The sequence below is a fragment of the Porites lutea genome, chromosome 4, assembly GCF_958299795.1.
Source record: "Porites lutea chromosome 4, jaPorLute2.1, whole genome shotgun sequence".
NCBI classification, from domain to species: domain Eukaryota; kingdom Metazoa; phylum Cnidaria; class Anthozoa; order Scleractinia; family Poritidae; genus Porites; species Porites lutea.
The window spans coordinates 6,330,781-6,343,352 of record NC_133204.1 but is presented as its reverse complement, the minus strand read 5'-3'; the positions used below and the strand labels follow the sequence as shown (position 1 = coordinate 6,343,352).

Here is a 12,572-nt window from a genome sequence, read left to right as displayed (position 1 = left end):
TCTCAGCTGCATTCGTTCTTTTGAGAATTAAAAACTCGGTAGCCAACACATAAAATTTTCAGCTTCTCTGAAAGAGAAACCATATTTATAAGAAATCATAGAAAATCACCTTGGACAAACTAAATATTTAAGAGCGCATAAATAATAAGCTGATATCACAAGGTAACAGATCAGATTTAGATTAAGACTCAGATTAGCGACTATATCGGTAACTTGTTAAAAGCTACTTTAGGTAAGCATAGCGTGACCGACATTTCCGATAGAAATTGATGAAAATATATTTTTGAAACTAATGAAAGCTGGTTTGATGATTTCAGAGGAAATGAAATTAAGTAAAAAATTAAGTACGTTTGTGGCATTTCGTTACGAAGATGAATTGTATCAGGAACTATAAGATTAGGTCTAGGTTTTATGTGCAATGTAATTAATGACAACCATAAATAAAGAGCGCAGCTTTTTACGCAAGCAGATTAAATCGGAGACCTATTGGGTTAGTATTTTTAGTCTCCTTGGGTTTCTCCTCTCCGGAGTGTGATCTTACTTATTTTTGGTTTAAACTGTTCAAGCTATTCTTCCCGGCTAAGAGAAATTTTTTTCATAAACAGAGGGCAAAATATCGTAAACTGCCGTTTATTAGCCTTGGGACTTATACATCTCCTCAAGGGCTTGTAGGAGGGATTGTTATATCCGGGGGGAGATTATGACCGGAATAGAAAAAGCGCATCGAAACAAACTACACCAGTGCTGGTCAAATACGTTTTGTATTTCCCTTTGTTTAAATTAACGTTCAAAACGACGAAAAAAATCAAATTCATTTCAATACAAGCTAGAGGGGGCTTATAATGGGATACATTTTTATCAGTTATATTATAAATGTAAATTGAGGGTGGGGGGAGGGGGGGTTATAAGAGGGGGCTTAATAGCGGCCGTTTTCAGTACTGTAACATCGTTTTGCTAAGGTGGAGAGACGATGAGACGTTACTGAGAGGCAAACATAAAACATCAAAAATTAAACCGCGGTTTCAAATCAACCTTAAGAGAAAAAATCCAGGTGGTAAATTTCCCCTTAATCTCTCTATTAACTCCATGGAGTACATTACATCTAAAATACCCTAAGCTCTTCCAAAAACCGCCAGAACGATTCTATGAAAAGCGTCTTAAGGCTTTTGTTTCATTTTTTAGCTGGCTCGACGTGAATAATGGGAGCCCTTTATTTAATTTATCATGCGAAAGTTTAAAAATAGATCTCTGCAGAATTTTCAAACATGGCAATTCACATTCTTATCACTTCGCAAACAACAGCGTAATGGCTTAAATGGAACCGTTAAAAGTTTGAATTGTTTCCTTACCTGAGAAAAAAAAGGAGAGCTTTGTTGTTTTCTGTTGACTCGCCAAGTTTATAACAGAAAAGGTTTGTTGTGTCGTTTTTCGCATGAAGTGCTGACAAAAATGGCGGCTCGGTTCCTCGAGGTAAGACGGCGTCTTCATGTAGCATTCTTTCTCCTATTTACTTGAAACGTAGAATTTCTGCAAATAGTTGCTCTCAAATTTGTTTGTCATAAATGAATCCTTCGAAGTCTTTTCTTGCCTAAAAAAAAAAGTCAACCCAAGGATTTTGTCGACTTTTAAAAGATCGTTCTCTAAGAAAATGGGAAAAAAACCGAGCTCACACATTATCCACTCGCTAGGAGGTGAACATTGTTGAATAGTCCGAGATTGCGAACCAATCAGATTGCTTAAATCACCAAGATCACCTTGTGTGTGTACTTAACTCCTTTATTAAAAACTAAATCATTGGATAATGCAGTTCTAGAGCTCTGATTGGCTTAGCCATCATGGTGTATGATCCATTATTATTCATTCAAAATATTTCCCCGATTCTGATTGGCTAAAAGCACACGCATAATTCCCCATAACCAGTTACTAATGACCAAATTTGGAAGAATTTTGTCTTTAACGAGGAAATGACGTCAAGAATGCAGCGTTCGCGCAGCTTAAGGCACCGTTAACCAAGAAGACCTGGGGACGAGGTTGAGTTGTTTTGGTTGTGAAAACAAAAAATGGCGGACATTTTCACTGTTTCAAGAGTGAGAACTAGGCGAAATTATAGCTAAAAACATAGCAAGAACAGCAAGAACACAACTCGAAGGGCGACATCTGCTGTTTGGAGAATATTTGCGGAGCTGAACAACCCTAAACGTGCACTATCGAAGGTGAACTTAACATCAATGGAGGTAAGCATGTTTTAGCGTTATTTTTAAGTTAGGAATTATTTTGAATGAATAATAAAACAGTTATTGAATTCGGCTTTCGTATCATATGAAGAATTATGGAGATCTTGGAGGGCGTTATCCGCTTCGGCCTACGGCTTCGACGGATAACACCCTCCTCGATCTCCATAATTCTTCATAAGATACTCAGCCTCATTCATTAATTGTTAATTATACCATACTCTCCAAATATGGTAACTGTACGCGTCTGCTCAGAATTAATTTCATTTGGCCTAAGTATTTGTTTTCACACATGAAGTCGGGACGAATTCTGGATATTTTGTAGGCCTTTTATAATAAAACAATTATACCACCCATTGTTAAATAGCCTGCGAAAACAGCCGTCCCTCCCCGCTCCTCGCCGCTTTGAACTTCCCTAGCGGCGAGGAGCGAGCTGAAGAGATAGCTGTTTGCCCAGGCTTCTATATTACCACCGTCTATGAAAAAGCACAGATTTCCGCAAGTATACTAGACGATTGAAGAATCTCTATGATGATTTAACCAGTCTTCTGTCTTATTTCACCTTATTTTGAATTTGTGGCGGTCATTACTCAAAGGCAAAATGGAGTCCAGAACCCTCCAGTTTGCTTAGAAACTCGCTTTCAAATTTCGCAGACAACTCAGGCGTAAAATCTTCCTTCCAGCCTCCGACCTGTCCTTTCCTAAGAAAGTTGGGCAATTTGTTGTCTTGAGTCATCATCCAGTAAGCTTCTGAATTTTTGACCATTTCGTCAAAGGAGCATTGCTTAGCGATGCGTTTAAGAACCTGTTCACTCAGTGGCTTTCCCAGGAAATCAGCTGTAATCGTCACCTGGGAAAGCAGATCCTGTCAAAACAAATAACAAAAGGAATGACTATTTTATTTAAAATTTTAACCACGGTAGATTTAGAAACAAAAACAAAAGAAGAAGAAGAAGAAGAAGAAGAAGAAGAAGAAGAGGAGAAGAGGCCCACTCATTCAACGAAGATTAACTCCATTATTTCTTTCCATGGTCATTCAAGATGCATCTCCCCCCCCCCCAAAAAAAAAAAAATTCCTGGTTCAGGCCTTTCAAGCAGGCTTTAAATATCTCAGTTTAGTTTCCTTATTGTTATACACTTCACAGTCTGCAATAGTTATAAAGTTACATCTATAATATTATCACGCTAGGGCCGGGATTATCACACACCTCTTTCAAGTCTTCATACTTAAGGAACAAAACGTTGGAATCATCTCTGTGTTCCCACCAGCCGAGCACATGCTCCAGCCAAGACCCCCAAAACGCTGAAATTAAATACAATAAGCTTATTTACCCTGATCATGAACGAGAGTCATACAATATACAAATTTATTTGCCCAATATTTCGACTGGACAAAACTTAGCCTGGGACCAGGTTCCGCATTGGGGGAAAAAAGAAAGAAATCGGCGTGGGCGAGAAAAAAATCGAGAGGTAGTCTAGGGAGAGAAAAGGGTGGCCCTTTCCTTCCTCCCTCGCTTCGCTCGCCGATATTTACATATTTTTCCTATTTGACCCCGTTTTTTGCCTTCCCCCCCTGCGAGCCTGGTCCCAGGCTACACAAAACTAGTCTTCATCAGGGGCTAGAAAAGCTAACTAAGAATAGAATAAACGGTTACAGTATTTAAAATAATGCATATATAAAAATAAAATGTGATTGGTGGAGAAAAACAATAGACGAATTTTTGTGTAAAGAGGTTACTATTAAAATTTATATCAATAGATCAAGTTTCATCTCGTCCGTTCCTCCCACAGGGTTCAAGTGTTTTGCCAACAAAAATTAAAAATCCTTCGCGGGCCTTATGAATACTGTCCCTGTGTTCGAACGAAATGAGTTCTATGTCCTTGATGGAATGATCTGGAAGAGAGAACTGGTCTGAAACGGCGGTAGGGTGGTTAAATTGATGTTGATTTAAGGCTTTTTCTATGGAGCGTGTTTTGATAAGCTTACTTTTTCCCTCCAGAAACATCTTAGCAAAAAATTCAAATGGTCCTGAATATCCAGTAAGAGGCGCCATCTTGCTTTCGAATTTGTAGTAAGAGACAGCGACATCTTTAGGATTTCTAGCAACGTAGATGTATTTTCACGCTGTGGCATCACTAGCTCCTTTAGGTATTGTATGATATGGCTGATGAGTCTTCATAAGGCGGGGACTTGGTTGAGTTGTAATGTCTGGCTGAGTAGTACCAAGACATTTGGCTTCATCAAAGAATTGTACGCGATGTCCTATTGGCTCACTACTGGTTTTCCCGCCATTGTAGATTTGCCACGTGATTTCCTGAAGCCACGTTGTTCCTGAAAATGAAACAATAAAAAGAGTCAAAAAGTACTCTGTTGTGTAGCTTTTACCGGCGGTGGGGGGGAGGAAGCACTTATGGAATGTTTGGCGGTTCAAGGCTTCAGGTCCAGAACGACTCCCTGTTCAAGACACTAAATGGTATATATATACGCTGATAAAAACTATAGACGCCGACAACCATATCCTGTTCCGCGGCACATCGCTGCTTAGGTCAAATAGGAGGATGCCGCACGACGAACTTTGCTGGAGGGAAAAAATTATGCTTATTGGGCGAGAGGTAGGCTTGCCTAGTCCCCGTACAGCGTCTTTCCAGGCCTTCTCGGTCAACGCCTTTTGGTGACGTATCCGAGACGAACGGCCGGGAGTCGCCTATTGAGACGCCTAGACAATCTCAGAGTGCGCATGTCTTTGTTTTTACCTCAAAACAAACAATATGGTGACCATTCCTTCGGCTTCCAACGCTATTTGGGAAACTTTCTCGGACAACGTGACCCGAAACGCATCGGCCGCGCACAATAATGAGGCCTAGGGACTAGGCAATGTTAAGGCCAAAGTTGTCCCAGGAAAGAGGGTCGCCCTATCCAGCTGAGTCAACTTTCATAGCGAGCGTTTATATGAGGTAACAGCGCTTGCGCATGCTCTGATTGTCTCGCCTTGACCGAGTTGACCCTGCTGGGCGAGCCAAAGTGTTTATATGCAGAAAAGTTTGTCCGGATAGGAGCCGAGCTCATATAAACGGCTCGCCGTGTTTTGAAGGGAAATGTAAGAACGGACGGCTTAAATGCAGAATACCCTGTTACTTGAATAATATTCAGACTTGCCACAAGTCTACCTCACGTCCAAGTTCCTAATTGAGCGGAACGACCACAAGTCTAGCCTCCCCACAGACGTCCTTTGGGGTTCGTTTGTCACGCATTCACAAACGAACCCAAAGGGACGTCTGCGGGGAGGCTACCACAAGTCGACCTCTCGAGTTTCTAAGCCAGCGGAGCAAGCTTTTTAATCCGCCAAGCTGCCGAAAGAACGACGAAGTTAAAAGTCTAGGACAATATTCTACGTAGCCGGCTACGAGAAACTAACTAAATAAAAAAACAAATTCAAAACGGCTTCCTGTGACCGCGTAGCCAACTGCAAGAATAGCCTTACATCTTCATTTCATTCAAGCCTTTTGTTATGGCCCGAACCATACCCATGTAATATTGGGGACTGGGTCGATTTGTATTTCTCGTTTGACAGGGTGGGGAATGGGAATGATCTCTAGAGCCTGGTATCTCCATAGATGATGTACTCAACATAAAAAAAAACAGTGAAATACAGTAAACAAACCCGCTTGAGCGCTCCCCTCTGTAACCAGCAAACACGTCAGTAGGTCTAAACATTTCTTCCCATAAAACAAACCAGTATTCAAGGAACATCTCTATTTTAAAAAGGGGCTGTGTCACGGCTGTCTAGTTCACTTTGTCAAATTGTTAATTACGCCCTAATTCGCATTCGTTATAGCCTAAGTATCAGGCCTTTTTAACGGGCTAGGGGAAAGGAGTTGCTTTTCTCTTCACCCCTTCCCCCCCAGAAACGCCTGATACTCAGGCTACATTCGTTAATTTATTATCACCGCGAAGTTTTCCCCTGATTGTACTCAACAAATGTTTATTATATACGGGGAGGCGCGCGGGGGGAAAATACGCCGGTCATATACCAGGGAAGTTGCTATGGGACTCCTTGGGAAAATAACTGATCGTATAACAGCTATCACATAAACAAATGGTCATTTGTACCCCTATAGATCTAAATCTTACCTGATCGTGGGATACCGACGATAAAAACATCGTCGATTCTGGTTTGAAACTTGTCAATGAACTCCTCAAATCCTGTCTCGTAAACATAGATGAGAGGCATTCTCACTCCTTTGACGAACGAGGTTTTGCTATTTCGATAGTCTCCTTCTACTTCTTGTATAGGATCTTTGCTTGCCATGAAGGAAAAATGGTTATAATTCTGCTGTTTGCAAAGAAATGGGAGAGAACTGATATCCAGTTTAATTGAATTCTTGGCTGAAATAAGCCTCCCCGCAGACGTCCTTTGGGGTTCGGTGACAAACGAACCCCAAAGGACGTCTACGGGGAGGCTAGGCTGAAATGAACGAGCAAAAAGAAAAGAAAGATCCCAAACCTCCTTTAGAGTCAGCATAAAGGTCATAAAGTAGCCTGAGTATCAGGCGTTTCTGGGGAAAAGGGGAAAGATGGAAGCGACAAAGGGAGAGAGCTGAAGGAGAGAAACCTTCCTTTCTCTTCTCCCCCTCCCCCCTCCCCCATCTAAAATCTCCTCTCCCCTAGCCCCTAGGAAGGCCTGATACTCAGGCTAGTCATAAAGTAACATAGGTTCAGTACTCTAAAAGATCATTTGATTACCTTCTGAGCGTCAGATTTCACGTGTAGTTTCACGTGACTTTTGATGAACTTTGGGGGTGTTTACATGACACCGGGGCGACTTTCGCCCCGGAGCGAGTTCACTCCGGTTCCCTCTCATGGTTCTATATTTGTGTACATGATTCTAACACAAAATGTCATACCAGCGCGAGTCACCCCGGCGTGAGTTCACCCCGGTTCTTGTACCAGGGCGAGAAATTCACTCCGGTACGAAATCTCGCAACGCGAACCAGAGATCAGGCTCTGATGAAAAATTATCGGGGCACTCTGATTTTAGCCCTGACCCAGAACTTCTAACACCCACAGAATCACGTTTGAGCCGTAGATCTTTTTTAGATCCGATATGCTGTAATTTTTGCATGGTTTTGTCAGGGGGGTGGGGGGCACGACTAAGCGAAATTTCGTATATCGATGATCCACCGATTTATGACATCACATCCGGTTGGATAGTGACGCGAGGCACCGAGATGGACGCCCGATGCTATTTAGTTTCCTCGTTATTTTTACCTACAGGCTAACGGAATTATGTATCTTGAATGCCGAGAATGTTGAGCAGGTATATAGCCGGCCTTTCAAGCAAATTTCATGACCAAACAAAGAAGATTTAGTATTATTTTAACTATAAATATCATGTAGCTTCGGGGAATGTAATGGCGAGTCTTGCGATGTTTCAAAACGAGTGTAGTTAACGTTTTGCGGCTGTTGCGGCCTCTGATTTAGAGAAGTCATCAATCAAAATATAATTTCCTGAGCGGAATAAAATGGGGAAAACGTCTATGGCCACAGTTTAAAGTGTTCGCCGCTGGAATGCACGCAGGCTACTGGAAGGCTGGATCACGCCCCGTAAAGTTGCAGAAACTTCCACTCAACTGCATGGTTTTGAGGAATGTCATGGCGAGTCTTTCGCTGTTTGTATAAATCGAGCGTCACTCAAGAGTTTGGCTTTTGCGGCTTCTGATTCATCGAAGTCATCAATCAAAATTGCCTACCCTGAGCGAAATAACGGGGTCACAGTTTAAAGTGTTAACAGCTGGAAGGCTTTATCACTTTATCACTTATCAAGTTGCTGCTAGGGTTTAGTCTTCTGCTGTTCGAAGACCCTCTGGCATGAGATAGCGGGAAAATGCTACGATAAATAAAGAACAAGTGCAGACAAAGTACACCGATGTAATTAGAGCGGTTTTCACTTGACTGTCGACAGTAATTGAGGAATTGGTTTGGTTTTGGTTTTACTACGCCCTTTGGTTGGCTAGTGTATTACTTCGGCAGCACTAAAACATGGAATCCGGAATCCGGAAACGGAAACGGAATCACGGAAACGGAAACGGAAACGGATACGGAATCTGTGAAAGAAGGTTCCAAGCGATCGATTTGAAAAAATATATATTAGCAATGACAATAAAATAAATAAACAGATAAAAAAAAAGACACAAATGAATAAATTAGCTGAGAACAGAAGAGGAGACTGCTGTATCACTAGAGGAGTCGATTCCGGTGAAAAGACGCTTGATACCACTATTGGCAATAAATGCAAATTCTCATGGGACAGCAAAGCGAGGAGAAAAACGTTACTGACAAAAACTAGTGCCATTTTAGAAAAAGGTAAGTTATATGGAGACAGACTTCGTTTGAATCGTCAGAGGCGTCGTTTATATAACTGAAAGGCGTCGCCGTCAAGTTTTTCTTAGTGTCTTTTCTGGGTTGTCTTCAACAGTGTTCAGTTTTATTTATCAAGACAACTTACTCAAGAGAACCATGGCATTGTGGAGTCCAAAGAGAAGAGAGAATTGTGCATGCATTTGCTTGATTCCGCAACCGATTACATCAAAATAATGCGCCATGTTTAATAAGTCTCTTCAACAAAAATACGGACGTCCACGTAAACTCAATTACCGGTACACCAGTATTCCATCAGTATTCAGCTTGGCGAAAAAGTTGAACTTACTGCTAAAACACCGGAACTGTGGTCAGGTCACCGGTCGGTCATGTTTGGCGTATTCAGTTTGGGGACAATCACGTGGTGTGGTCTGAGGCTAACTACTACTATTCTTGACAATTAGCCACAAAAGTAATATTTCACTGTATTATTCAACCCATGAACTTGTGAATAAAAATTACTCGTAAAATTACTTTGATCGGCCTTGCAGTGCAGTAACCCACACTACGGCAAACCTTATCAAGACACAATGACAAGAATATACCGTAAATTTCTGAAAATAAGCCCAGGGGCTTATATTTTTCAAAGGCCCTTTTTGGGGGGCTTATTTTTGGAGGGGCTTATACATGGAGGGGCTTATTTTGGGAATTTTACGGTATTTAAGGGAACTGCCAAGAAAACTAAGACAAATTCTCTTTGGATTGTACTAAATTGTGTAATGTGGAATTCTTTAATTTTCTGTCATTGATATTTGATTCCGTATTCCGTTTCTGTTTCCGTTTCCGTTTCCGTTTCCGTGATTCCGTTTCCGGATTCCGGATTCCATGTTTTAGTGCTGCCCTTTCATATCGGAGTTTTTACTGGGAAGATAACAGAGGCTACTAATAATAATAATAAATTGGCTTTGTTTTAGCTCTCTACTCAGCTATAGTTACAGTGCAAAATAAATAGAGAATACTTCATGGAAAGTGCTGGCGTACGGTATTTACGCACGAGTTGTTGACGTATCAGAAATCGAACGAGTGAGCGCAGCGAGCGAGTAAGATTTCTGATACAAAAACAACGAGTGCGTAAATACCGTACAAAGCACTTTCCATGTGGTATTGTGTTTATTATATACATACTGAGACATTCATCATTTTGGCGACCTTTTATTTTAAATCTTTCAAAAATATTAAAATTTGGCGCCACACACTTACCGCAAAATGACAACGAAAACGAAGTATCAGCTTTTTAGTAAAAACCTTTGTTAAAAAAACATAAATGACGGTAAGGATATGAGGTAATCCAAGAACTATAAGTAATCTTAGCTGTTTGTTCTCAATTCACAATTGAACATGAGTGATTTTAAGTAAAATGGCCGGTTTCAGTATAAGCTTAAGCTTAAATGAAAGGCAAAGTAGCTCCGACAAAAAGCACAACAAAAGCTTACGTCTCGTTCTGTTTTTTGCCCTTCCGCTGTTGTTTCGCCGGCTCTCTACCGTTGTCTTTATCAACAGTGAAACAAACGAAACTATTCCACTCCATTTCCGAAATGTTTTTCACTTTTTGAGCGAGAAAAACTCTTTGAGTAAAACTTTTCTCGTTGAATGTGTGCGAAGCGGCGGGGAAGCGGCGCTGCAAGCTGCAATAAAAGGCGGGAATTTTGGCGCGAAACTCACACACTTCTGTGGCTTCTGATTGGACGTATCATTTTTCTCACACGTGAAAAAACATCGTTCGCGATTCTTATTGGACGTATCACTTTTTTCACGTGTGAAAACCATCGTTCGCTCCTCTGATTGGCTAGAACTAATTTGCGTACGAAAATTTACGACATAGCTTTTTGGTGAGTATTTCTCAGTATGTATATAATAAAACATTTTATTATATAAACTGCAGTGTTTTACAAGGATTTCTACCACCGAGAAATGTGGTATCTGAACACACGTAAAAATACGATTTTTACATGTGAAGATATCGATAATTTCCCTGACATCAGGTTTGTCTCTTAAATTGTACTTAAATTCGTTGGTGTATCATCGAAACATCTTCGGGTCTTCCTCGAAAGTGCTCGGCAATCTTCGGACATCTTCGGAAATTTTCTGAAATTCTCGGAAAATGTTCGGGAATGTTCGTCTGGTCTTCGGGACAATTTGAAAAATCTTCGCAAATCTTCGGAAGGTGGTCGGAAATCTTCGGAAAATCATCAGAAACGCCGTCATCAGTATGTTTATATAATAAACAGAATAATACATGGACGCTTGGAGATATGGAATTTATCTTCTCGTGTTCACATTCGATATCTCACTCGTTCGATATCGATGTGAACACTCGAAGATAAATTCCATATCTCCGTGCGACCATGTATTATTCTCTATGAAACATACATACCTCTACATATGATCGTTTTTTATCTTTTGATACTTTTCGATAAAAGTCGATTGAAATCGAACTCTAACACCAAAAGTCGATCAAAATCGATAATCACAAGAAATTTTGGGATCGACTTTTATCGATTTCCGATATTTGTCGATTAATTAGTATCGACTTTTATCGACAACGATCGATTTTTATCGACTATCGAAATTATCAACATGTTACGTCCTGTTGATATGAAAGGGGAATTCTTAAAGAACAGGTTGTACTATTAGGAAAGGGCAGTAAAACATCCTAAAGAACTACCCTTTTTCTCACAACACTTTCTACTGGATCTCTAAAACTGTATTTTATTGTGTAAGAAACACATAAAATAGAAAAAAAGTGACAGAGAATAGGCCGTTTGCTTTGGGAGGTGGTGCCCCAAGAGAGGTGGAGATATTAAGAGGGCCTACAGCCAAGAAGGACAATATTATAACAAAAACAATAATCTTGTTGATCAATTATCATTACTAGTAGTCTTTTTTGAGTACGATATTATACCAGAAAGATACCACATGCCTTCAATGCTGTGATCATAATTTATTGTTTTAGAGGGAGGCATGCAAGGTTTTTGCAAAGGGGATTTCAGGGGTGGTAACAGCACACCTACACTGTTTGACAGACTGCATTGTTGCTTATGGGGGATTGTGAAACTTAATGACAGCAAACTTAATTTTCACAGATAAGCAAAATTGCATTGCCAGTTATTTTCTCTATGTGTAGTAGGGGATAGACAGTTCAATTACATGTGAAGGACTGGAAGTATATTTTTTGCCAATAATTATTTTCCCTTGCTCAGCCTTAAAATCTAATATATTGTAAGACAGTTGTGCATAAGGGATATTTGCATTGTTTGATTCTAGGATCCTTAAAAGTTGTAAGGAGAGGGGGTCTTCATGGCCTAAACAAACAAAAAGTATGTTACAGCTGTATATTTAGCCTGTGTACTGAGGGAGGCGGGACGACTGTACACAGGCTATATATGAAACTTGAATGAAATTTCTACCTGTTAGGGAGTTGTTGGGAGAAAACGGCCTCCCTGGAAAAAGAAAGAATATTTTTTGTTCCGTAACATGAAAATTTCATCTTAAGACTTGCAATTTTTGTTACTTGAGACAATACATGTAAGCGATGGAACCAAAATTTGAAGGATACTGCAATAATTCACTTCAGTAGAATGGTTTTTCTGTTTCCTATTAACAATGTTTTTACTCGGTAACTTTTCAATAAGGTTGACAGTGGTCTTCTTTTATTACAATACTTGTGTTGAATGGCATGCCTGAGGGGGGAGGGGGGAGGGGTATGTACCTGTAGCTGGTGGGGCAAAAGGGAGTATCCAACAGAGAGTTCAAACCTTTTCAGGAGAAACAGTCACCCAGTGCATCTTTGAGTGAGCCAGTGATAATTTTTTTTCTTTTGACCATACATGGACACTATTTTTATTTTTTTGCTTTATACTTCAATTTCAATTTTTTTCCTTTGTTTTGGGGTATGAAAATGTATGATAACAAGTATGACACAA

At 40.3% G+C, this 12,572-nt stretch overlaps 2 protein-coding genes across 2 annotated transcripts; both read right to left on the bottom strand.

Moving 5' to 3' along the window:
• Positions 1-2,526: 2,526 nt before the first annotated feature.
• Positions 2,527-6,621, bottom strand: LOC140934920 (sulfotransferase 1C2-like). Its single transcript, XM_073384476.1, has 4 exons — positions 6,364-6,621; positions 4,219-4,563; positions 3,440-3,534; positions 2,527-3,096 (listed from the first exon to the last, which is right to left on the bottom strand). Exons 2-4 carry the CDS (start codon positions 4,283-4,285, stop codon positions 2,818-2,820), a joined length of 441 nt encoding a protein of 146 aa, XP_073240577.1. The 5' UTR covers positions 4,286-4,563; positions 6,364-6,621; the 3' UTR covers positions 2,527-2,817.
• LOC140934086 (sulfotransferase 1C4-like) lies at positions 4,352-6,541 on the bottom strand. Its single transcript, XM_073383770.1, has 2 exons — positions 6,364-6,541; positions 4,352-4,563 (listed from the first exon to the last, which is right to left on the bottom strand). Exons 1-2 carry the CDS (start codon positions 6,539-6,541, stop codon positions 4,352-4,354), a joined length of 390 nt encoding a protein of 129 aa, XP_073239871.1.
• Positions 6,622-12,572: the final 5,951 nt, after the last annotated feature.

What these genes read in the sequence shown, in the direction of transcription:
- LOC140934920 (XM_073384476.1), bottom strand. Translation starts at nt 4,285, where the DNA reads ATGGCGCCTCTTACTGGATATTCAGGACCATTTGAATTTTTTGCTAAG. An exon ending in GATGTTTCTGGAGGGAAAAA is followed by an intron (nt 3,535 to 4,218) that starts GTAAGCTTATCA and finishes ATTTAATTTCAG; the next exon opens with CGTTTTGGGGGTCTTGGCTG. An exon ending in AGTATGAAGACTTGAAAGAG is followed by an intron (nt 3,097 to 3,439) that starts GTGTGTGATAAT and finishes TTGTTTTGACAG; the next exon opens with GATCTGCTTTCCCAGGTGAC.
- LOC140934086 (XM_073383770.1), bottom strand. Translation starts at nt 6,541, where the DNA reads ATGGCAAGCAAAGATCCTATACAAGAAGTAGAAGGAGACTATCGAAAT. An exon ending in CGTCGGTATCCCACGATCAG is followed by an intron (nt 4,564 to 6,363) that starts GTAAGATTTAGA and finishes TTTCATTTTCAG; the next exon opens with GAACAACGTGGCTTCAGGAA.